Source organism: Aotus nancymaae, unplaced genomic scaffold (assembly GCF_030222135.1).
Source record: "Aotus nancymaae isolate 86718 unplaced genomic scaffold, 86718_ANA_hifiasm-v0.15.2.pri h1tg000010l, whole genome shotgun sequence".
In the NCBI taxonomy this organism is placed as follows: Eukaryota; Metazoa; Chordata; class Mammalia; order Primates; family Aotidae; genus Aotus; species Aotus nancymaae.
Window position 1 is genome coordinate 75,442,333 of NW_026988421.1, and position 24,789 is coordinate 75,467,121.

The 24,789-nt window shown below is 45.7% G+C and overlaps 2 protein-coding genes across 4 annotated transcripts; both read right to left on the minus strand.

Annotated features, from left to right (window-relative positions):
- Positions 1-3,594: 3,594 nt before the first annotated feature.
- Positions 3,595-9,434, minus strand: LRIT2 (leucine rich repeat, Ig-like and transmembrane domains 2). Its single transcript, XM_012468527.2, has 3 exons — positions 8,616-9,434; positions 7,547-8,328; positions 3,595-5,668 (listed from the first exon to the last, which is right to left on the minus strand). The coding sequence occupies exons 1-3, from the start codon at positions 8,723-8,725 to the stop codon at positions 4,908-4,910; spliced, it is 1,653 nt and encodes a 550-aa protein (XP_012323950.2). The 5' UTR covers positions 8,726-9,434; the 3' UTR covers positions 3,595-4,907.
- LRIT1 (leucine rich repeat, Ig-like and transmembrane domains 1) lies at positions 8,079-24,712 on the minus strand. Of its 3 annotated transcripts, XR_010341827.1 has the most exons (6): positions 24,475-24,655; positions 20,381-20,847; positions 17,527-17,832; positions 13,387-16,407; positions 8,262-8,328; positions 8,079-8,149 (listed from the first exon to the last, which is right to left on the minus strand). XR_010341827.1 is itself a non-coding variant. In XM_012468528.3 (4 exons), the coding sequence occupies exons 1-4, from the start codon at positions 24,594-24,596 to the stop codon at positions 15,431-15,433; spliced, it is 1,872 nt and encodes a 623-aa protein (XP_012323951.2). In that variant the 5' UTR covers positions 24,597-24,712; the 3' UTR covers positions 12,368-15,430. The 3 variants fall into 3 exon arrangements, 1 of the variants encoding a protein (XP_012323951.2); XR_010341825.1 differs by lacking the exon at positions 8,079-8,149 and having other exon boundaries at positions 8,243-8,328; XM_012468528.3 differs by lacking the exons at positions 8,079-8,149; positions 8,262-8,328 and having other exon boundaries at positions 12,368-16,407; positions 24,475-24,712.
- Between the last annotated feature and the right edge of the window lie 77 nt (positions 24,713-24,789).

The following is a 24,789-nucleotide window of genomic DNA, read 5'->3' on the forward strand; positions in this document are numbered from 1 at the left end:
AGCTGGCACCATGATAGGCATCCAGGGAAAAAGCTGGGAGGCAGGAATGGCACACTGGGCAGGCTTGCCCATTCCTGGCCCTAAGAATGGAGCTACAGCCCCATGGACAATAAGTAGATGTGACTCCAGAGTCCTGCAGCTGAGCTCAGATCGTCTAATCACATGAAATAACAAAGTGCTTTACAATTTGACAGCCCTAGATCTGAATTGTGGTTCTGCCACTAAGTGTGACTTTGGACAAGAAATCACGTCTCTCTGGGCCTCACTTTCCTCATTAATAAAGGGTGCAAAATATGGTTGCAGAGAGGATGACCAGAGCTAATATATGTAAAGTGCCTAGTGCCGGCTTTGTATCTACTTACACAAGCTCAGTAGACTGTAACTGTGGCCCACATACTAGAGCACCATGTCCTGAAAGAGGACCCCCTCCATGCATCTTCACCCCCAGAGTGTTTCCACCCCACCTATAGATCCAGAAGCTTTTACTTCATGCTAGGAGAAGAGAGAAGGTTGGGTCTGGAGGGAAGTGGAGGACAGGGTGGATGCCACAGCATCTGTGACCTGTGCAGCTGGCAGCCTGCATTTGGGCATTGACATTCCAGGGGATTTGGGAACAATGAGCTGTCCCAAAGAACTTGTGGAATTCTGTCCTCAAGCAACTCTCCCTCAGAATCCAGCCGGAAAAGTGTGTTCAGAGTTAGAGCGAAGTCACCATGCTCTGCTTCTCTAAGGATTTTGGTGATTCTGTCTTTAGGGACTGAAGGCTCTGAAGGAATCCCAGGCCAGTCCACCTGCCAGGCATGTTGGCATCTGTTGACAGGTGCCCCAAAGATATGGAGAGGAAGAATGGAGAAGATGCCACATGAGGAATGAGGCAGGAGACTGGCATGTGCCACATGGAGGACCCCTTAGGAGACTCACATACAACCTGGGGAGGGGTTCTCTGAAGGGCCTAGTTTCCAGAATGAGGTGATCATGGGGTAGGCTACCATAAGCAGAGTAGAAACAGGCTGATGTTAGAGACATCAGTTTGATGTTACGAAATGGTGCACATGACCAGGCGTGGTGGCTCACGCCTGTAATCCCAGCACTTTGGGAGGCTGAGGCAGGCGGATCATGGGGTCAAGAGATCGAGACTATCTTGGCCGATATGATGAAACCCCGTCCCTATTAAAAATACAAAAATTAGCTAGGCATGATGGCACATTCCTGTAGTCCCAGCTCCTTGAGAGGCTGAGGCAAGAGAATTGCTTGAACCTGAGAAGCGGAGGTTGCATTGAGCCACCATCACACCACTACACTCCAGCCTGGCGACAGAGCGAGACTCCATCTCAAAAAAAAAAAAATTGTGCACATGCACTTCTTTTGAGGTCTGAATGAAGTTTGGTTATTTAATAATCTCTCAATAATTTACTCAGCCATTGTTAGGGTGACACATTTGGAGTATATCATCTGTGCCAGGCTCTCTTCTAGGTGTTAGATGTACAGTTTCTAACAAAACAGAAGAAAATAAGAAAATATAAGAAGAACAAAATTCCTCTCTTAAATTGATAATCACCTGGGACTAGAGATGTTTCATTTTAAAAGCAAGTAGCCCTGCTTCTAGATATCTCCTCAACCAAAGGCATTTGCCTTAAACTTGCATGGTCTAAGCTCTAAATAAATAAGCTTCTCAGGGATATAACAACTAAATCTGAAATGGTAGCATCTTTTCAACATGAATTAAACAGAACATGTGAAGGATATTAGCCTAGATGTCATGTCATCACATATATATATTTACAAATATACACACATGTAGCCCTAATAAGATCTAATATCTCATGATCCTATGTTCTGAGCCACATTCAAAGAAAGCACAAACTGATTTAGATGCTTGAAATGATGGTAACATTTATTATTGTAACATTTACTGAGGGTTTACTACGTGCCAGATATTGTTCTGAGAATTTCACATGTAAAAAAAAATCTCGTATAATCATGAGAATAATCCTATGAGGTAGGTACTGTATCCCCATTTTACAGGTGAGAAAACTAAGGTACTGTTACTACTCTATTTTATAGGGGAGAAGACTAAGGTACATGAAAAGAGAGTAACTTCCCTGATATAACAAAGCCAGTAAGAAATAAAGCCAAAATTTAAGCCCAAGAAACCAGATTCCAGCCAGGGTCTATTCTTGTATCCCCGCTGTCAAATTGCCTTACTCAATCTGAGTAACATGAATCTTTACTCTAGGGTTTTTCAAGGGGCAGCCCAAGCATCTTAAAAAGTATCAGATTCTCAGAAATCCTCCCTAGACCATTTCCTTCTCCCTAAATTTTCATGTTTACAGAAAGAGCTAAACACTGCCCTGCCCACCAACATGTTCCTGGCTCTCCCCCTGCACTGCTTGCTCCTCTTGCACAGCCCTTCTCTCGTCCTGACTCCTCTGTCTCACATGCACCACCAAGCTTCTTTTGCTTGGTATAAAGGCCTGAACATCCACTCTCACCTTCATGGTAGCCCAGGCCATTTCATGATGGCTGCACCCTCAAGTTCCATAGACCACTGTATTAGTCCGTTCTCATGCTGCTAATAATGACATACCTGAGACTGGATAATTTACATAGGAAAGAGGTTTAATTGACTCAGTTCAGCATGGCTGAGGAAGACTCAGGAAACTTACAATCATGGTAGAAGGGGAAGCAAACATGTCCTTCTCTACATGGCAGCAGGAGAGAGAAGAATGAGAACCGAGTGAAGGGGGAAGCCCCTTATAAAACCATCAGATCTTGTGAGAACTTACTCACTATCATAAGAATGATGGCATGGGAGAAACTGCCCACATGATTCAATTACCTCCTACCAAATCCCTCCCATGACATGTGGAGATTATGGAAATTACAATTGGAGATGAGATTTGGGCGGGGACACAGTCAAACCATATCGACCCCCCTTGATGCTATGGAAGGAAGCATACAGAGGCCAAGAGAAGTGTAAATTCTTTTCTTGCTCCAACTACTTTTCTTAAAAAATTTATCATAGGAAATTCCACATAAATAAATTATCTGCCACAGTACACGTATGTGTGTATTTTACACATGTGCATATCTAAATATATATGTCCCCATAATTTTTAAATATATGTTCTTATGAGTGATAATAACATTGTGGTTATGCTTTTTAAAACTTCATTTGTTAGGCCTCAAACTAAAACATTTATAGGTAAACTGGGGTGAAGCTTTGTATTTGTTTTAAAACACTCCAGTTAAAAAAAAATGTTGAGGGCAAGGACAAGGTGAAATAAGCCTGGATTAAAACTTGGTGAAGCTGATGGAAGAGGAGGGATGAGATTCTCTCTGCTTTTGGCAAGACTAAAAATTTTTATTTAAAAATGATTTTTGCCAGGTGTAATACAAGCTACTTGGGAGACAGAGATGGGAGGATGGCTTGAGGTCAGGAGTTTGGTACCAGCCTGGGCAACATAGTGAGACCCTGTCCCTAATTTTTTTTTTTTTTTAATTTAGAGGGTTTTTTTTCTAATGCCCAGAAGAAAATAAAGGAGTAGAACCTGAAGAAATGAGTAGACAATTGGTCTGAACATGAGAAATGTCTTCAATTTTAAAAAAATTTATTGTAACTAACATTTATTATGAGCACAAATCAGGTATTAGACGAGTGCAGTGGCCACAGTGAGGAAGGTCAGTCTTTGCCTGCAAAGGTCTCACAACCAATGGACACACTGTGCATGCTGTTCTTCTCCACAGAGGTGTGAAGTCAAGGCAGGCTCTGTGGAAGACGTAATGTCCACACTTGAGAGGGGTCTAAAAGGATCATTAGGAAGGGGTAAGGAAGGTGTGAAGATGTCACAACGAAGCTACTCATGTTTACACTCTTCGAAAGGTTTCCATGTGGCCAGTGAGGGAAACTGCAGGAAGACAGATGTGGATTAAATCTTGGGAATGGTCTCCCCTAGAAGGGCTGTCCAGAGGGACGATGAGCTGATGCTGGGATTCCTGGGGCCCCTCCATTCCACATGAGTCCAGCTAAGGGGAAATGACCACCTGTCAGGGGTTTCATAGGAGGGCTTGAGACATTGACTAAGGGAAAGTGGTGGACATATGGATGCTCTTCCTTCTGGGTATGGACCTGCAGACTCTGTTCTCTGCCAGACCCAGGGCTGCAGCTGATCCTCTGCTCCTCCTCGGTGCAGATGGCTCCAGCCTTCCCAGTTGCACCAAGAACCTCTCACCGGGGAACAGACATCCACAAAAAGAGACTCACATCACCCAACAGCTCTCATCACCCTGAAGGGCAGCTCTTTGGAACCTCATATTTATGTGATCTCATTAGGAGTTTGTTATGAAGAGAGAGGGTCACACTTTCTAAACAATGAAAGACACAAGAATACTGCAAAACAGACATTCAAGGAAACAATGGAATTGGAAGCTCTTTCGAGTAGGGCTTCTGCCTCTTGCCAGATGTGAACTCTGGACGTGTCATTGAACTGTCCAGGCTGCAGTTGCTTCACCTACAAAAAGTGGGTAGAAGTCTACCTTCGTTTGCAGGATAACATAGGTAAAATGTTATATGTAGGTGTTATGTATAAACATGTAAATATTATAAAGCTATGTATATGCAAAGAGTAACATTTAGTAATTTCTAATCACCATGTATAATAAAATGATTAATTTGATACGACAAATCTTCATCGACCTTAACTCTATGAAGAGAATGACTGTGTCCTCTTTATCATGAAGATAAAGACTGTGTTCCCCTTTTTACTGTTGAGCCCCCCCATGTCAAGTTCAGTGCTTTGAACACAGTGGGTGTGCAATATATACTTGGTAGATAAATGGATGAACTGCTGCAGAGGGTTGGTTTCAGAGGCTTGAAGTCTACACCTCCACCCCATGGCCTGCGTTGTTCAGCTGTTGTCTTCCATTCCTTCCTTCTCCTTGTCCCCCTCAGTGTCTCTGTGCCCTTCACCATCATCACAGACAGCTGGATGTTCTCTAAAGGAGCCATCCCTGCACGGTGTGGCTGCATGGGGACAGCTGGGGGCTTTTCTGCGATGAGGACAGCAGCGCAGGACCCACTTGCTGCAGCTGCAGGGGCCCTGGGCTGCCCAGGCATAGGCACCCACAGGCACTGCAAGCAGCACCACGCACAGGACCACTGTGACATGCAGGAGGCGCTCACGTGCTTCTAGCCCAATACCATCTCTGCCTGTTACAAAAACTACACACTGGCCCTGGTGTGGAGGCTGGCCCTCTAGGCTGAGGCAGGCCTCATATTTTGTGCCAGGAAGGAGGTCATCCACAGCATAAGTATTGATTCCGGGGCCAATGTGAACCACCTCCTTCCTGATGGCTTCATCCGATGCAACGTAGAGGGTGAACCACTCCTCCTCAGGGGTGTCAGCCACTGCAAGCCACTCCAGCAAAATCCCGTGCACTGTCTGCTTGACAACCCGCAGGTCAATGTAGGCACTGCCCTCTGAGGGGATGGAAAGAGAATCAAGTGCAGGTAGGGTCTGGGCAGGCTGGACATGGAGAGAGATTACAAGGGCGCTCTTGCCGATGGAGTTGGAGGCCGTGCAGGTGTAATTACCGCTGTCTACCAGGTGGGCAGCAGGTATGACCAGCTCCGACAATGCAGTGTCCTCTCCAGTAGAAGATGTCAGCACTGGGTGGAAAGAAAAGCAAAACAGCTGTGCATTTATCTGATAGACTGCCAGAAAGTGTCTAGCAGTGCCAGTTGTTTTTTGTTCAAGGATGGTGGTAACCTCTTATGAAGCTTGTACCTGGTGTCAGGTGTTTGCCTCCCAGCATAGGATGTTGAGGTTTGGAGCAATTCATCAACTTTCCCACAGTGAGAGTTGTTCAGAGCAACAATTGATCTGGGATCTGGCTCTTCTATCTATGAAGACCATACTCTTTCAACTTCACTGACTGCACCCACCAAACCACCTTGGCCTTGCTGAGCTATGGATTTCAGGAGAGTTCCTGCAACTATGTGATTGTGTGATATTATGAGCTTCAAGAAGTGCCTTTTTTTTTTTTTTTTGAGACAGGGTCTCCTTCTGTCACCCAGGTTGGAGTGCAGTGGTGTGATCTTGGCTCACTGAGGCCTCTATCTCCCGGATTCAAGCAATTCTTCTACCTCAGCCTCCCAAGTAACTGGGACTACAGGTATGCATCGCCACACCCAGCTAATTTTTGTATTTTTTAGTAGAGATGGGGTTTCACCATGTTGGCCAGGATGGTCTTGATCTCCTGACCTTGTGATCCACCCGCCTCAGCCTCCCAAAGTGCTGGGATTATAGGTGTGAGTCACCTTCTTACCTTGCAGATGTACAGTGCCTCAGAGCCTGGAGCCACATGCCTGGGCTCCTATCCCTAATAGAGCTCCTATCCTGTGTGGTCCTCAGCAAGTTGCTTAAATTCTCTTGGCATCAATTTTCTTGTCAATTAAATGAGATGATAAGCAATCACCTACCTCATTAATTTGAAAGTAAGTGTTCAGTAAGTCTAAGTTTATATTTTTACTGAGAGATGATATATAACACGGTGCCAAAGAGTGATTATAGAGCATCACAAAAGACAACACCTGAATGCATTTCTTGGTTTTCAAAGAGGCTACAACAATAAATCCTATATTTTTCTTTCATCACTATTGAACTTCAAACCAATATGACCAAAACAATAGAAAATGTGAAAATTCAGTTAATTGGGTATTTTTAAAACCATCCAGAGGTTTGTCATCATATATAACAAATATTTGCACAAATGACTATGTTTCCCAAATTTTACCCAGCTATTCCTAGTTGTCTTCTAGACAGAGCACAGAAGACAGGATATGAGGAATCTACAAAGATTTTTCTTTTCAGCTTCTAGATAACCCCAGGGAGACCATCTCTAGCTTTGTGATATGCCCAGCCCTACAGAGTAGCATTAAAGATGATCCCAGCTGAGGTATGAAAACAGAGCACAGAGTTCCAAGAAAGAAGAGGCAGATTTGAATTCCAGTCCCAGTGCCCATAGAGGTCACTTCTTTTCCCTGGGTCCCAGTATTACAACTTCAAGTCAATAAGGTCTGAACAATCTTGTGTCGATGTTATTTCAAACAAGCACCCCAGGTGATTCTGTTTAAGGCAAGTTTAGGAAATAAGTAATAGATCATCTCTAGAATCAATCCTAGTCAAAATTTCTAGAATTCTAAAATACATAGTCCAGAGTTTTGCATCTAGAAAACTCCCAAAGACTATTGCTTGTATACAACTTTATAATATTTACATAAGACATTAAATCAGCCCTGAAATATGTATTTATATGTGTGTGTATGTTCTAGAGAGATTTGTATGCAAACATTTAAAATAATTCTAACAGTGGAACACTACCTTGGAATATTTTCTGCTCTAGTGAGCATAATTCAGGGCTATCCCAATCTTACTTGCACCGATCCTTTGTGATTGACCCAGCTTTGAACTTCTCTAACGAGGATGGGATTACTACAGACTTCTCCATTCCCTCCAGATACACTGAGAGGGTACATGTGGCTTACCATCAAATTCTCTCCACATACTCAGGGGATAAGTCCATGCAATGGTTGGTGAGGGGCTGGCCTGTGCCAAGCATCGCAGGGTCACATTCTGTCCCACCCGGATGGTGACATTGGCACTAGGGGTTGAGATCTGTGGCTTCATGCAAGTACTAAGCTCAGTTTCATGAAAAAGCTGCCCTGCTTTGGAGAGAGGGCCCCGGCATATCAGGTAGGAATTCACCAGGATGACTGGGAGGGTAATGGACTTGACAAATTGGACAAGCCCCCTTAGGCGACAGTCACATACCCAGGGGTTGTCATGCAGCGCCACCACCAGGCTGGAGATAATCTTGGCTCCACAGCCAGGCTGCTGGGGTTTCTGGTAGGCTGGCCAGTTCAGGAAGACACTCTTGGATACGACTATAAGCCTATTGGAGGATAGGTCAAGGTAGGTCAGGTTGGCCAAGAACTGAAGAGCCAGCTCAGGAAGTGCATCAATCTTGTTGCGTTTGAGATCCAAGACCTTCAGGAGAGGGGTGGCCCGGAACGCTGTCCATGGTACTGAGTGGAGCTTGTTCCCCTCCAGTCTCAGCTCCCTCAGTTCTGGCAGGTGCTCCAGGGCTCCTAGGTGGATCACACTGACATTGTTAAAGTTAAGCCAAAGATATTCCAAGGTGCTCATGTTGACGAAAGACCCTTGGGGCAGCTCAAATAAGGGTGAGTTTTCAATTCTTACTTGCTTGAACTCTTCAGAAAGGTTCCCAGGGATCTTTCCCAAGGAGACAGATACGCACTGCAGAGTCCTGTACAAGAAACCAGAACAGCTTTAAGATAAACAGCAGGGAACTGGAAAGTGGGTCAGGCTGATCCTGGCATTAGACATGTGAATCAGAATAAATATATTATTATTCATTGAAATAAAAGGGTTAGACTAATTTTGGTAAAAATGCACATTTCAGCAAAGTTCAGCACCAACTAGAATGAGCCTCATAGAGATTTCCTGCCAATTCTAAGCCTGTTTTCACTCCACATCATCCCCAAAGAAAATCCATTCCCCATAACCCTCTGGCATCTGGCCAGCAGAGCGCACCTGCCAAAACTCTCCTCTGAGCAAGTGCATCCTGGCACACAGAAAGGCTGCGCTGCATTTGTATCCAGAAAGACCAGAACTAACAGGAAGTGGTGAAAAACCGAAGCCATATTTCTCTGTAAGAAAATACGTTGTGAGTTTTGAATAAGTATAGCCCTAGCTTCCAAGCGGCAAATCCTATTATTGGTAATCCATGGTGATGTAGGTTGCACAGCAGCAGGAAAGCTCCTGGAAGCTCTGAGGTCTGTTACCAGGTCTGAGCCCAGACCACAGGTTCAGTCAGAACACATGAAGGGGGACCAATGTCTCTTAGCCAGGGTCATAAAATTCAACATTTGTGTGATTCTTGAGTCTGAAAAGCAAACTCCAAGTCAGATGTCTAATTCCATATGGATTCTACCGTTCTCAGTGTCTTAGAAAGAAGTCTGAGAAACAAGCAGGTAGTGCTATTCTCAGCACCATTGTTCAGGGGATTTGGCCAGAATCTATTTAATTCTTCATCATTCACAATTGATTCCTGAAGCCTAGAATTTCCAATCATGTTTTCAAAGTGAAAACAGGTGGTGAGTAATAAAGTAATTCTGTGTTCATTCCTTTCATTTGCTCTCTTTCCAACACCACGGGTGGTGTAGACATGTTCCTACTGCATCAAGACAGCTGCCTCTGCAGCTTGGATCGCCAGTTTCAAACACAAGATGGTATTTTCTGATTAAACCAAAAGATTATTTACTTGGACTTCACAACCTTTCCTGAATACTGTGTATTTCACATCATCAAAATGAGCAACCTATGTTTTAAAAAGAGATACATACAATTTTACATGCTTGCTCTTTCACTCTTCATTTATTTCACAAATATTTATTGGTCATTTGCTTTAAGCCATACTCTTGTTTAATGAAAGGAATGGGGTCAAGAGTAACTGTTTTAAACTCTATCCCAAGGAGTTTTCCCTTGCTTTTATTTCTGAGTCTTGAGATCTTTGGAATGTCATTTAATCTCTGTGAGTCTTCTCTGCATAGTGAGAATATCAGTAAATATCTCACAGTGTTTTCAGGAGTTTATTTTATATTATTTTCTAATTTTTGTATTTTTTCAGAGATGGGGTCTCACACTGTTGCCCAGGCTGGTCTCGAACTTCTCAGCCTCCCAGGTAGCTGGGATTACAGATGCAATACAGCCACTGCCTCCGGCCTGTTTTTAGAACACTTTGAGATTATGTTAAATACAACACCTAGCATACAGTTGGTGCCCATTAATCCACCTCCCACCTACAAACTTTAAGATCTGAAAAGTCCACATCCCTATTAACTGGGGCACTTCCAGTTGAATATTGAAATTCTGTGAGGTCCTGTAAGACTCATGATATACATTGTACCCTACAAAAGGCCTCAGCAAGGAAAATCCGCTTAGCTAACCAGTGAGGGGGGAAATGGGTCACCAGCTAAGCTGATTACACTCCAGGCTTTCCATCCAAGCCAGATATATTTTCAGGAGTTTCCAGGCAGTCTAACTCTAAAACCTGGCTGGATCACTCAAGTTTATCTCAAGGTAAAAATCCAAAACAAAGAGAGAGCTATCGGCACAAAGTTTGTGGTACATATGGTGATGTGCTACCTAGGTTCCCCTTCAAAGGATGAGTGAATGCTCAGCTGCAAGGAGTGCTTGCATGAGGTCATGTCCTTCCCCAGGCAGCCACAGCCCACATCCAGTGACTGAGGGTGGTGAGAGCCTGGCCAGTTTGCCCTGACAGGACACAACTCTGATGAGCAATTATCACTCCAGAGTCCCCTACCAGGTTTGCTAAGACTTTATCAGGCTTGTTTCATGAAAATATGTGATTTAATTCATGGCTATCACAAGCCACTAGTGGATTCCTTTCTCTCCTCTTACCCCAAAGGATAAAGATCTTAAGAGTCCTCCATTCCCCACAATTTCCTCTCTGTCCATCTCTTGCCAGTTTTTTCAAATGAATTTGAACTTTCCAGAAGTTTTTGGAAATCTCGTGAAGCACACCCACTGGCATGCTATCTTTAAAATCATCTAGGCCGCTTCTCTACTGCCCCCCGCTCCTCTCCTGATCCCCTCACTCTCTGATTTCCTTATTTGGCATATGAGCACAGGAAGTAGCTATCTTGGAAACTGAGGCAGGAGACGAGGACAATTAAATTTAGCTTGGATGATGTTATTTATGTTAAACAACCTGTGGTTAAGTGTAGTCCCTAAACTCAAGAGACCCTAACAGCAATGGCAAGAGGGTCTGGGAATATTACAACCTCCTGCAGGATGCTTTTCAGAACTAGGCTCTTAAAGTTCTCTATAGAAACAGAGTCATGAGCGAGGAATTACTCTGTGCCTGTGAAATGGTTAGATGTAAATGATTGTGGGGAGGCAGCTCCCTGGCTTGTCTGAATAGAATCTTTTTTTTTTTTTTAGATGAAGTCTCACTCTGTCGCCCAGGCTGGAGTGCAGTGGCACAATCTTGGCTCACTGCAACCTCCGCCTCCCAGTTTCAGGCAATTCTCCTGCCTCAGCCTCCTGGGTAGCTGGGATTACAGGTGTGTGCCACCATGCCCATCTAATTTTTGTATTTTTAGTAGAGACGAGGTTTCACCATATTGGTCAGACTGGTCTCGAACTCCTGACCTCATGATCCACCCACCTTGGCCTCCCAAAGTGCTGGGATTACAGGCGTGAGCCACTGCGCCCTGCTGTCTGAATAGAATCTTAATAAGAGAGTGTCCTATCTATTCAATTGGAAAACGCCACTCACCTTCCCAATATTAGTAAAACGCTGGGATACCTCAGACAGAGAACTGGACATTCTATCAGGGGGCAGACACTCTATATCCCCTTTCTCTAAAGCTAGGACTCTTTCCCACCCCCCATCCTCTGCTGCCAGCATGTCTGAGATGCTGCCTCGGCTACCCACACTCTCCGGTATGCCTGTGGCAGGCACACAAAAGATGACCTTTCCAAGCCTCCTTGGCATAGGTGGACCATGAGACTCTTGATCTGGCTGATAAAATGTTACAAGAAATGAGGTTTGAAAAGCCCTAACATGATCTTCCCGTTTCTCTTTTTCCTTGTCATGGCAACCACTGACATTCCAACTGGTGGAGCCTTCCCAGCTGTGTCCTGAGTAAATAAGTGAAGAAGAACCCTCCTTCCATCTACATTTCGCAGAATTAAGTACAGTTTGTGAAATAGTAATATATTTTTCTCTGTTGAACCATGGAAATTTGGGACTGATTGCCTTAGCACAAGTCTAACCTCTCCTAACTACAATGCCCTTGTAAATAAATATGCTTAGGTACTTTTTCTTTTGTTTTTGCTAGATTATATGATAATTAAGTCAAAGATTTCCAGCTCTTGTCCTCTAGACAAACTGCTCACTGAATCCCTTGATTGATAGTCTAGGTTTGATAGCCCACATCCACTTTCCAGAGTACAATTTCTGTATTTGCCTTTTGGTACCCAGCAACTTCAGTGGGCAAGTGACCTTGGACATATTCTCTGCTTAATCATGAGCAATATAACCATGTTGCAGTCATAAAAAGACATCATGAAGGTACTATAATTCCAACCAACCTCCAAACCAGGCTTCCAGGGCCAGCCATGCTGCAGGCTCACAATGGCCCAAATTGGTCTTCAGCATTGGAAGGCCAGAAATTCTTTTGCCAGGACACTCAGAGGGCATTCAATTTTCAGGGACTAACTCAAACTAATCAGACTCACATACTGAAAGACTAATGTAAGCCAGACATCATTTTATTTTTTACAATAGGAATTTGTTTCTCCCAGTGACTTGAATATTCATGAACATAATCCAGGATGATTCTTCCCTACAAGAGCAAACCTGGGAAGACAGGATACACAAAGGAAGGTTAACAGATGAGTGTTGGGAGGCTTATTATCTTGGAGGCTGTATTAGCCCATTTTCACACTGATGATAAAGACACACCCAAGACTAAGTAATTTATAGAGAAAAAGAGGTTTAGTGGACTCAGTTCCACATGGCTGTGAAGACCTCATAATCATGGCAGAAGGCAAGGAAGAGCAGAGGCATGTCTTACATGGAGGCAGGCAAAAGGACTTGTGCAGGGGTACTCAAATTTATAAAACCATCAGATCTAGTGAGACTTATTCATTACCACGAGAACAGTATAGGGGAAACTGCCCCCATGATTCAATGATCTCCACCTGGCCCTGCCCTTGATTCATCGGAATTATTACAATTCAAGGAGAGATTTGGGTGAGGACAGTGTCAAACCATATCAGAGCCCTTTCCATCTAGACCATGAAAATAGATCCTAATGAATCATTGGATCATTGGCAAGATTGAATTCTCTCTCTCTCTCTCTCTATCTCTCTCTCTCTCTTAAGATAAGATAAATACTACAAATTTCTTGCTTTTAAGTTTCTGATTTTTCTCCAGACATTTAGCCAATAAAACTGGCTAACTGTTAGTTGTCTTTAGGTCAATAATTGTCCCATCATGATTGGTTCATATAATTATTTAAAGACAACATCTTGATCACTTCAACAGATGACTGCTTTCATCTACTATGTTTACATTTGTCCTAATTTTGGGGGTGTCTATCACTCTCATTTATCAAACAGTAAGAATTGAGTCTTAGGTTTCCAAAAACTCACCAGAAATACCTTTCTAAATATTCATAAGGGGTAAACAAACTACGGCCTGAGGGCCAAATCCAGCCTGTCACCTGCTTTTGTAAAAAGTGTCTTATTGGAAGACATCCGTGTAACTTACATATTGTCTATGGCTCCTTTTGAATCTCATCAGCAGAGTTGAGTAGTAGCAACAGAGCCTAAAGTATTTACTATTTGCCTTCTTTTATTTTCAGGAGAAAAGTTTGCTGGCTCCCAATGTACACGATGTCTTTGTCATCTTTCAATAAAACAGCCTCTCTTACCAATGTCTGTAGTCTACAAGTTACAGTCAGGTGCGCCCTCCAGGCGGTGGCAGAAGGTATCCAAGGAAATTCCATGCTTATGTGCATGGGTGCTCTCGTGGTTCTGATCCCAGGTTTCAGTGATTTTAAGAAGTCAATTTCTACAGTGAACCTGCTGTGGACCACATTGCAGGGATCAATACTGAATAAAGACCCTCAGCCTGATGAGAAAGTTGTCAAAGAACTGGATTCTGAAAGAGAATTCATCACTTCCTTGTATAAATCAGTCAACTCTTTGGTCCTCATCTGTAAAATCAAACAGCCCAGTCTCCATAGTGGGTTTCCATGAGTATCAAATGTGAGAAACCTGGGTGAAATATGTGGTAAGGTCTTCTGTAAATGTGAGGGGGAGTATGGTGACTTTAGAAAGCACTGCGTCACACTGGCTTTCATCTAGTAAATCACATGACATAATACTTGCAAATGCTTGGAGTCTTTTGCATAATACTAGCAAAACAATTTTTTTTGATAGCTTGCTATCCCAAAATTTCTTCAGTTATTACCCAAAGGACTTGGCACAGGTACCCCGGATGCTCCTCATGACAGAGGTCAGCTCTGTAAGCAAGTAACCACTTGAACCTTCTGCTGGGAACATTTGCTTCCTCCAGTGCACAGAGACAACACCTCAGTGGTTTCCCAGCTCTAAGAAAAAGTGAGCAGGGATTTTTCTTTGAAATAACTTGATGAGCAACCAGGAAGTCTCCAAGACACCCTCAAGAACCCAGGTAGGTTTTGGGAAGAATCACAAAGGCTGCTGTATGGGGGCAGAGGTGAAGGTGCCAGGCAGCACAGGGTATAATGAGGTCTGTTGGATCCCTCCAGTCTGATATTCTGAAATTAAGTGAGCAGTGTTCTCTTGGGCATCATCTCAAACTCTAGCATTTATCGAAAAACCAAATGATTGTCTCTAGGCAGAATAGCACCCGGAGAATAAATATTAGAATTCAGTGAGGGCACAGTGGGTTATGAGTGTGGTGTGTGTGTTAGTGTGGATGGGTAGCTACCAGGATGGCTAATGCATAGAGAGATGGTATGTATGAGTGCCTATGAATTAACATAAAATGTAATCAAGGTACAGTATACAAGGGTGGTGAGGACTTTTAACTGTGGATCCCAACTGTGTAGTCCCAATCTCAGAGCCACCTACATTTGCCTAGCTGGGTAATCCTGGGAAATGTAGATTGGATCACTGTTCAGCACATATTTCCTCCTCCACCATCACCTCCATGGAAGAAGTGTCCATATTTGCCCCGTTAAAGTTGGGTTTGGCCATGAGACTTGCTTTGGCAGATAAAATATGGACAGAAGTGGCAGTATGCGGATTCTGAACTAAGAACTTAACAGGCATTGCATGAAAAATCATTCCTCTATTGTCATTCAACCTCACCATGAGAGAAACCTGCCCCAGGTACCCACTGCTATTCTCCAGCCCAGGCTCCAAATGAAACACACAGAGCAGAGCCACCCTAATCAACCCACAGACCTATGAGTGTGAAAATAAGTGTTCACTGCTGTATATCACTGGGATTTTGCTTTCATTTGTTATGCAGCAAAAACTGACTGATACAGGCAAATTTCTTAACCTCCCACCTGAGGGAAATGGAGAGAATAGTGGTGCCTGCTGCAAATGATTGTTATAAGAATTTAGCACTTAGAACACTTTCTGGCATGTAGTAAGTGCTTAACGAGTGTTAGCAGTTGTTGCAGTAGCTTCTGCTGTTGCTGTTCTGTCTGAGTAAGGAGGTACCCAAGCAGGTAAGAGTGGGTGATCATGTACTCAAGTGTCAGAGTTAAAGAAGGAGAGCAGACGGAGCAGGTGTGTGAGTGGTGGAGGCACATCCCTCAGCAGAAGTACTCATTGATTCTCCTGCCCCCTTTGACTCCAAAGGCCTGAAAGTCCACACTGGAACGAGCTGAGAGAAGCCAGTCAGCCTCACTGAGGCTGTGCCGGGACAGCTCCTCTGAGCCATCCTCGCTATGGCCCAGTCTCTCCAGGTTGACGTAGGTAACTGTGGCCTCAGTGGAGTCCCTGGTGTGGCACTTGCGGCAGCGCCTCTGAAGAGCACCGCAGCAGACAAGCAGTGTGAGAGGCAGGGCAATGACGGCAGCCACACTAATCACCACCACATTGATGAGCTGCTGGGTGTTCTCCGCATCCACCACTTCATTGGTGGAGAAGATAACACACTGTTCCTTCTGGGGCACCAGGCCCTGCACGCAGACACACGCCACGTACTTGGTCTTGGGCAACAGCCCAGTGATGGTCACTCTGGTCTCCCCAGGCGGCACAATCACCCGCCGCATGCTGTGCTGCCCAAAGACTGCATAGAGGACATTGAAGGCAGTTGTGTTCTTAGCCTGGGGTGCCTTCCACACCAAGGACACACTGTGGTAAGTGTCCCCCACTACCTTCACAGATCTCACCATTTGTGCCTCTGAGGGTCCCGCCCGCCCGTCAGAGAGCTCTCCCAGGACATCCATCTGGAAGTGCTGGAGGGTCAGTTCCTCTTTCGTGCTGGGCACAGAGGGTCCAGTGGCCAGGACAGCAGGTTTGGGAATCTGGGGGACATGCCTGGCCACCAGCTTGTTGTTGTAAGCCGCGGCCTCCCCCGCTCCACCTGTCCTTGCCCATAGTGCCCCTGGGCTCCCACTGTGTTCTGTGGAAGTCTGCGGCTCAGTGACGACCAGGGAGATAACAGTCTCAGAGGCTCCCAGAAAGTTCTTGGCTTGGCAGATGTAGTCTCCGGAGTCAAGGTGGGACACTGCAGGCAGGCCCAGCAGAGTCCAGCTCGTGCCGTCACTGGATACTTCCTGGTGCACTAGGAGGAAAACAGGCATAAGTGAGAGAATGAATGGACCCATTTGCCCCAAGCTGCCGTTCAAGGGCAAGTTCACAGCTTCTAGGTGGTATACACTCAGGTGTCGTCCTGAGAACACTGGCAGTCATTCAACTTTTCTTAGACTAGCCAAGGGGATCAATATTACCTTGGGCTCAAATGTAGGGAGCCTCTGGAGCCCCAGGTTGTGGCAGAGCCTAAGAATGATGCCTTCTAAATCTGACAAGTTCACACTATGGGTTTTTTGTCTGCTTTATTCAGATAGTGTCTTGCTCTGTCACTCCAGGCTGGAGTGCAGTGGTGTGATTATGGCTCACTGCAGCCTGTAACTCCCAGGCTCAAGTGATCTTCCCACCTCAGCGTGCCACGATGTCCAGCATTTTTTTTTTTTTTGCCACAAGATCTCACTATGGTGCCCAGGCTGATAACTCCTAGACTCCGGCGATCCTCCTGCCTCAGCCTCCCAAGTGCTGAGATTTAGGCATGAGCCACCATGCCCAGTTAACTCACCCTGTTCTTAAGGGCAATGGAATTTTACAAAGGTAAACAGACAGATTTTACTGGAACCCCAGCTCTTCCTTTTACAAGCTGTGTGATGTAGCATTTTGCCTCTCAGAGTCTCAGTTTTCTTATATGCAAAATAAGAAGGAAATGCTCTTTGAAGTTCAATGTTATTATGTGCATAATACACTTAGCATTGTACTAGACCCACATGAAGAGCTCAGTAGATGGTAGCTCACATCGTTAATTACTCCAGGTAATTCTGGTTTAATATTTACAACTCGGAAACTTATAAATAATAATACACTAAAAGAGAGACTTCCACCAAAAAGTCAGCTTTTTGTTCTCTCAGGGTGGGCCCCGAGTCTCTACAGAGTGACTGGTGGGATATGATAGGACAGGTCAAGAGCTGTTGTCATTGTTGAATCTATTGTCACCATGACTTGCCTCTGGGAAGCCCCTGTCAAACTCAATGCAGGCAGATGGAAGCCCAGCCCTGCTTAGACAACTGCCCTCTGGCCCTGCCAACTCCCCATTTGGGGCACTGCTTTGTCCTCCCCAGTCTGGGGTCTCAGTGAAGCCTCCCGGTAGCTCACATACCTGTACCATTAAGGGGCCTGCCATTGGCCCTCCTCCAGCTCATCTCAGGCCCAGGGACTCCAGTAGCTCCACAGCGTAGCAATGCTGTGCCACCCAAAGGGGACATGATGCTGGCCACTCCTGGATGGAGCTCTGGGCCCTGGCACTTTCTCAGTTCAAGCTGGTTGAAGGCCACTCTGGCCAGGCTGCGTGGGCTGGCACATCTCAATTCAGTCTCAATGAAGGCCAAGTTTGGGGCCCAGCCATCCAAAAGATGGACCAGGTCATAGAGTTGGCAGTCACATACCCAGGGGTTGTCCTGTAGCCCTGCAGGGGTAAAACAGAAGATAAGATATACAGATAGATTTTCAAGGTCCTCAGGCCCAGCACCCCTTCTCCTTTGGGAGGACAGGCAGGCCCTCATTCAGAGTCAGCAGAACTGGCCTCTGGGCCCAGCTCCTTGCCTTGCTAGTTGTATGACCTGAAATTTGATTCTTTGTGTTAAATAATAGCATTACTTTCTTTTCAGGGTTGCTTTAAACATAAACAAAAATAAATCATATTAAGTACTGGGTAGTTATATAGCATACTGACAAAACTGGCAATTACCCTTGCCATTCTTGGACTGATTCTTTCAGGCCGCTGGCCAGGTAGTGCTTCCACAATAATTGCAATATGACAAAATCCCATTTCTAGACATGCATCACTGACCCCTGATCCTTGATGCCAGTTCTCCCAGTAAAAATGGTATTTTCAGCATCATCCCAGCAATGAAGGTGTCTGCTCTGATCCACGGTCCCTTTGACATAGACTCAAATGGGCATAAACAGCAGGGTGAAAGGGCCAGAAAATCAAATCCCAGGATCTATCCCTTGCTGTCTTTACTCTAAAACTGAACATTCTTATAGAGCTGAAAGCAGGTCACTGTACCCACTGTGTCAAAGAACATTACAGAGATAGTGGGGTACCATGTGCATATAAATGAGGAGTACCACGTGCCCTCAATTCTAAGGCACAATTCCTTCTTATAGGGTTGAATTACTGAAATGCAAGATAAATGCACTTGATACGACGTCCCTTTAGTCCCCAAAGATTTATTTGATAGTATATCTAATAATCAATGACAACTTACACATTCATATAGATACATTTAATACATTTGGAAAGGGGGGCGTCAAAGGGTTAGGGTGGGTACATTCAGATGTGACTGTATATTCATGTCTCTCAGGTGTCTTTGAGCAGAACCCAAGGGTGCCAGTTCCTTTTCCTACTTCACCCTCACCCCATCTCACCAGTGGTTGCTGCCTTACATCGCTGGTTAAATGCACTAAGTGATACATCTGCAATCCAAGATTCATCAATGCCTGTCTCCAGTGGTGAGCTACCTGGCTTTTGCTTTATCACAATAGGGCCAGAAAGACTGAATATAAAAGGCAAAGTTAAACAACAGTGAGACTTTCACTTGCCAGACTGGCAAAAGTTAAACATTTTGGCAATTTTAGTTGTTAGCTCCTTGAGTGAATAGACTGTCATCTCTTTTGTTCTCTGCTGTATTCCCAGCACCTAGAATTGGAAGGCATTCAAAAATACGGAGTCTCACTCATTGCCCAGGCTGGAGTGCAGTGAGCGATCTCAGCTCACTGCAACCTCCACCTTCTAGGTTCAAGCGATTCTCCTGCCTCAGCCTCCCAAGAAACTGGGATTACAGGTGACCACCACCACATCTGGGTAATTTTTGTATTTTTAGTAGAGACAAGGTTTCACCATATTGGCCAGGCTGATCTCGAACTCTTGACCTCAAGTGATCCACCTGCCTCGGCCTACTAAAGTGCTGGGATTACAGACATGAGCCACTGTACCTGGCTCAGATTGATTTTTAAATGTCTAATATGCACACTCTGTGACCTAATAATTCTACCTCGCAGTTCCTATCCTAGAGAAACATTTATGTGTACAAGAATGTGTCAAGAATGTTCTCTGTTGCATCATAGGTGTTAACAAAATAATAGAAACAATTTAAAAAGTCCATTAAAGGGGGAATGACTAAATAAACTATAGTATAATTATGTTTATAACATAGTGCAGACATAGTATACTATAGAATATTGTGCAGTAGTTTTTTAAATGAACTTGACCCATTTGTAATAATTTAGAAATATCTACAAGATACAACGTTGGGTCAAAAAGTTAGTGTTGGTTAGTACGTATAATATGACAAAATTTTATGTAGAACACACACATAACTTTTCTGCATGCATGTAGGTATGTGTATACACATATATACATATGCATATGAAATGTATCTGAACAGATAAGGAGCTTGAATATAAATATGATAATAGTAACTACTTTTGAGAAGGGGTTGGAATAGGGAGAGAGGACAAAAGGGTCTTTAGCCTCTTCTGCGATATTTTAAACATCTGTATTTATTCATGTATGAGTTGTAGAATTCAGATCAAGTTTCCAGAATGAATTATGCTCCTTCTGTCATTTTGAGGGCCAGGCAGGTGCCTTGGGCAGGAAAGGAGATCTAGTTCCCATGGTAAGCCGTTGGTTTGTTGGGAACAGGAAGGAACCGAAGAAATAGCAGGTCCAGCTGGTGTAGTGTACTAACCCATTCAGCTCTGAGTTGGGAAATTGAGTCTCAGGGGCCTTCTCCTGGTTGTGTGACCTGGAAAGACCTCTTTTATGACTGGGATTTGAACTGCCACAGTCTGACTTGGGGCTTGAGCTTATAAACTCGCCGCTCTTGTGGATCTCATTGTTTTTGCTTAAACCTGAAAGGCAGGTATCATTTCAATTTTCCAAATAAAGAATTAAAACTCAGAGAAGCGTAACTTGCCTAAGACCCCAGGTGAAGGATGCCGCCTCTTACCTAGGACCAGCCTGGGGTGGTGGCCGGGAGGGAAGAGACCGGTCTTCAGGTGAGCCCAGGAGACGATCAGCTCCTGCGGGAGCCTCAGCAGCTGGTTGCTGGAGAGGTCGAGGAAGGTGAGGTTCTCCAGGAAGCGCGCGGCCTCAGGGGGCACAGCCGAGAGGCGATTGGCCTGCAGGTCCAGCAGCCGCAGCTGGGGGGCGTCCCTGAGCGCGGCCCAGGGGAAGGCGGCCAGGCGGTTCCCGGGCAGCCGCAGCTCCCGCAGGCGTCGCAGGCCCCGCAGCATGAGGGCACTGAGCTCGCTGAGGGCGTTGTAAGGCAGCCACAGCTGCTCCAGGCGGCCCAGGGGCCTGAAGGCCTCGCCAGGCACCCTGCGTATGGCCGTCCGCTCCAGGCGCAGTCTGGAGGTGTCCGGGGGGATGGACGCCGGGGGAAGGGTCATGTCAGGGTCGTTGCACACCACCGTCCTGGTCGCAGAAATAGGGGATAGTTGTGTGCAAGGATCCTGCTGGGTCTGGAATCTCCCACCACTACCTCCCTCCATGAGGCTCCTGGTTCTGCTTGTATCACAAGACACCCACACTAGAGTCCAAGCTATGGCGAGGACCTGGAGAGGGGCCCAGAGCAAGCAGCCCCACTTTTCCCTTTGCAGAGGTTTGCTCTCAGGGCTTCTCACAAGGGTCCCAGAAAGGTCATCTGGTCTTCATTGTCCTGCAAGACTTCACACTTACACTTTTATGACCCATAACAGCCCGCAGCACCCGCAGTGCACTAAGAATGAACAGTATTAATTTGTGCACTGTTGCTTTGCAAATATATGTTAAAAGTGTGACCGGGCGCGGTGGCTCATGCCTGTCATCCCAGCACTTTGGGAGGCCAGGGGGATAGAACACTTGAGGCCAGGAGTTCGAGACCAACCTGGCCAACATGTCGAAACCTCCTCGCTACTAAAAACGCAAAAATTAGCTGGGCGTGGTGGCACGTGCCTGTAATCTCAGGCAGGAGGTCGCTTGAAGCCGGGAGGTGGAGGTTGCCATGAGCCGGGATCATCCCACTGCACTCCAACCTGGGCAACAGAGCAAGACTCCGTCTCGAAAAAAAAAAGAAGTGTTTGTTTGTTAAATTATACCTCAATTTTTGTAACTGCTTTGGTTTATCATTCCACAAAAAAATATACCAAGGATATCAAAAATGAAAGTGCCTCAAGTCTCTCCCAATTCTAGGGGGTCAGGTAATGATCAAGGTGTTTAAGAGCCAGGACTTGGCAGCCCCACAGCTGGATTCACACCTGGGCTCTTAACTTGTCGGCTGTGAGTCCTTGAGTACATTCCGTAACCTCTATTTTCCTCAGTTTTGCCATCAAATAGACTCCATAAGGTGGTTATGGGGTTTAAATGAGATAATGCATGTAGAAGCCCAGCACGCTGCCTGCCACCTTGCATTAATTCAAGGATATGGATCACTGTCATAAATGTTTGCATCTCAGCACTGACAGTAGATCGGGTCAGTCTTATCAGCTCTTCTACCCAAACCACAACTTCTTAAACCTTATTCTATTAAGTTTGAGACTAAAGCAGAGGATAGAGAGAAAACGGGAGGCAGTCCTTGCCTTCAAGGAGCCTACATTTCAGCGCTATGTTTTATACTACATAAACTGAAAATAAAATTCTAAGCCCCCCAACCATGGAACAGACCCATCTAAGGGAGGTTGTAATAGCATAACCTCTTGTAATAGCTTAACATACTGGTCATATCAGTCTTTCCTGGAAGTGCACACATATCACCAGCATCCCTTGGTGTAACTCATATACTCCACTTAAAGGCAGCCGGACTGGGCTTGTTTTTTCTTGTAAACAGTGCCCACAAACAGTACAGATATTCTTCCTCCTTTTGAGCAAATACACATGGAACTCCTACTAAGTGATAGGCAATTCAGAAGAGAATCAACCTCATAGCCCCTGTCCCCATACAGTGTATTATCTAGCTCAGGAAGAAAGCATTTACAGCAATAATACTTCCAGATAATAAAATAGGTTTGGCCAAGTGTGATGGCTCATGCCTATAGTCCCAGCTACTCAGAAGAATAAGTTGGGAGGGTAGCTTGAGCCCAGGAGTTGGAAGATGCATTGAGCTATGATTGTGCCACTGCACTCCAGACTGGGTGACAGAGCAAGACTGTGTCTCAATTACATGTTTGGGTATTGCAAGGAGGAAGGTCTGGATGTAGGTGAGAGAAGACAGGTGATTGGAAAAAAACTTATCTTGGAGCGGGGAGAAAATGGTCAAAAGGGGAATAAAAGGAAACCATAAGAACCCAAAGCCTACATCATAGCTCAAACCTACAGCACAACTCCTGGTGGGGTAAAACCAGGGGCAAACTGGAACAAACAGCATGGGCACAAATCCATTCAGGTGCACAGCCCAGGTCCTCCCAGGCAACCCTAGTGCTCACAGGTACACACTTCATGATACAGCAGCTCAGACATAAAGGCTAAGTTCTCCGAGAGGCCCAGGTTAGAGAGGGATCTGAGGAAGGCTTCTGAGATGCAGGAGGAGCTTCGGTCTAACTGCATAGTCTGTGCCCAGAGCCACAGGGGACCTCAGGGCCTGCTACAGCCTTTATGGCCTCAGAGGACCCTCCATGCAGAGGGGCTGGTGCATATTAGCCATGGGATGGTCAGGCAGGTAGAACCAAGACCTCTGGCTTCAGAAGAGGGAATGCCCACTGACTTACATTAGTGGCCCTCGAAACTCATTTTCCATCTTAAGGCTAGCTCTGCTGCCTGTAATTCATCCCTGGTCCCTGCCCATAGTGGCATCACCAGATAAAGTTTCTAAAAACTAAACTGGAATTCCTGGGTTCCAGGACTGGTTTCGTCAGTGATGCTGCATGGATTTCAGCTCTATGCTTTCTATGGGTGGTGGGGAGGGTTTTTGTCACTCCAGTGACACTGTCCTTGGACATGGGATATTTCCAGCCTGTTCAGGGCTCAGCCTGGCTTCTCTTGGGGAGAGGATCCCTACCCTCCGTATGAGTTGATGCATTGGACACTTGGGCTACAGTGGAGCTCATTCTGTTTCTCAAGTCATGCAGGGTGTCTTTTCTCGGTGGTTCTTCTTCTTTTCTCTGCCTTCTCTCATCCCCCAATCCACTTGACATTCATTCCCAAGATTATTAAAAGGGTAGCTCCAATAACATTGCATCCAGGATCAGAAGCCATAAGTGGCTCAGAAACCATTCAGTGGTCGCTAATGGGTAAGCTGAAGAAGTTGGAGGAAAGATGGGGTAAAGATTGCTAAAGAAAAGTAGAAAATGAGCAGTAGTGGAAGAGCAAGGGTCCACAAGCCGCAATGGTATGGAAATGTCCCATGGGAGGAGAGAAGGAGAGGATGGAGGTGCTCTGAGGGATCAGACAGAGGGTGGGGAAAATCAAAGAAAAGTCTGAGGATGGAAGGAAGCATGCTTCTCATGGGATGAGTACTCCTGGCTTTTTGAAATACCCATAAAAGGAATTGAGGCTGAGGCTTCTGGGATCTCTTCTTCTCTGGGATCAGAGAAGATCCAAGATCCAAAGGAGGAAGAATGAGAGGCAAGTGGTCCCATCGTGGGTGGGGTTGTAGGAAATCCCTGGGATATGACTGGGCGTTGTAGAGAGGTCAGGCAAGAGAGTGCAAGAGGCCTGGGAAAGAAGGAGCTGGGGAAATATAGAAAAGAAGAGGGAATAGAAAAAAGCAAGGAGATAAAAAGAAAGCAGTAAGGGAGGAGACTTCCAGAGCCTTTAAGGAGGGCTCTTCTCCACCAGGAGCCTGGAGGAGGATTCAGAAAGGACTTTCTAAAACTGGCACACTTGTGCCTCACCCTTGAGCCCATATGCAAAGGTACCTGGTACCTCTTGGACAGAGTCATCCCCTTGCTTGCTGGAAAATAATGCAGCACAGACCTCCCTATAGAATCCCTGGGCCTCAAGGGCTAGGGGAGATGAAGATCTCACCCAGTCTTGGTCTCAGGGCCCCGGCTCCAACTCCTCCCAACCCAGCCTAGCTGGCAGAGCAGTGCAGGCTGGGCTGTCCATCCCACACACCCGGTACCATACCTGGCCTTGCTGCCATCACCCAGGATGTGGAGGCTGCAGCTGCACTGAGAGGGGCAGGAGCCCTGGGCCTGGGGAGGCCACCCAAGGGCCAAGAGCCAGAGCATGCCCACTGCCACCCTCATGGCTCCTGGCTCCTCTCTGGCCCAGGCAGGGGCCTGTCCCTGGACTGCTCAGTCCCACCAGCCCAAAAAGCCCAGAAAGCCCAGCAGCTGCCCACTTGCTCGCCAGCCCCTTACACCCCCTCCTGAGGCCATCGGATAAACACGGACAGGCTGAGGATTAGGGAGGGGAGTCCCAGCCGCAGCACTCAGCAGC

Bases quoted from the DNA above. Each gene is read 5' to 3' on its own strand.
- LRIT2 (XM_012468527.2), bottom strand. From the start codon at position 8,725: ATGGCTTCGGTTTTTCACCACTTCCTGTTAGTTCTGGTCTTTCTGGAT. The intron at 8,329-8,615 runs GTGCGCTCTGCT...TTTCTTGTACAG, and splicing joins TCAGAGGAGAGTTTTGGCAG to GACTCTGCAGTGCGTATCTG. The intron at 5,669-7,546 runs GTAAGCCACATG...CTTTCCACCCAG, and splicing joins TATGTGGAGAGAATTTGATG to TGCTGACATCTTCTACTGGA.
- LRIT1 (XM_012468528.3), bottom strand. From the start codon at position 24,596: ATGAGGGTGGCAGTGGGCATGCTCTGGCTCTTGGCCCTTGGGTGGCCT. The intron at 20,848-24,474 runs GTATGGTACCGG...TTCTGCGACCAG, and splicing joins GGTGATGGCAGCAAGGCCAG to GACGGTGGTGTGCAACGACC. The intron at 17,833-20,380 runs GTAAGAGGCGGC...TTACCCCTGCAG, and splicing joins CCACCCCAGGCTGGTCCTAG to GGCTACAGGACAACCCCTGG.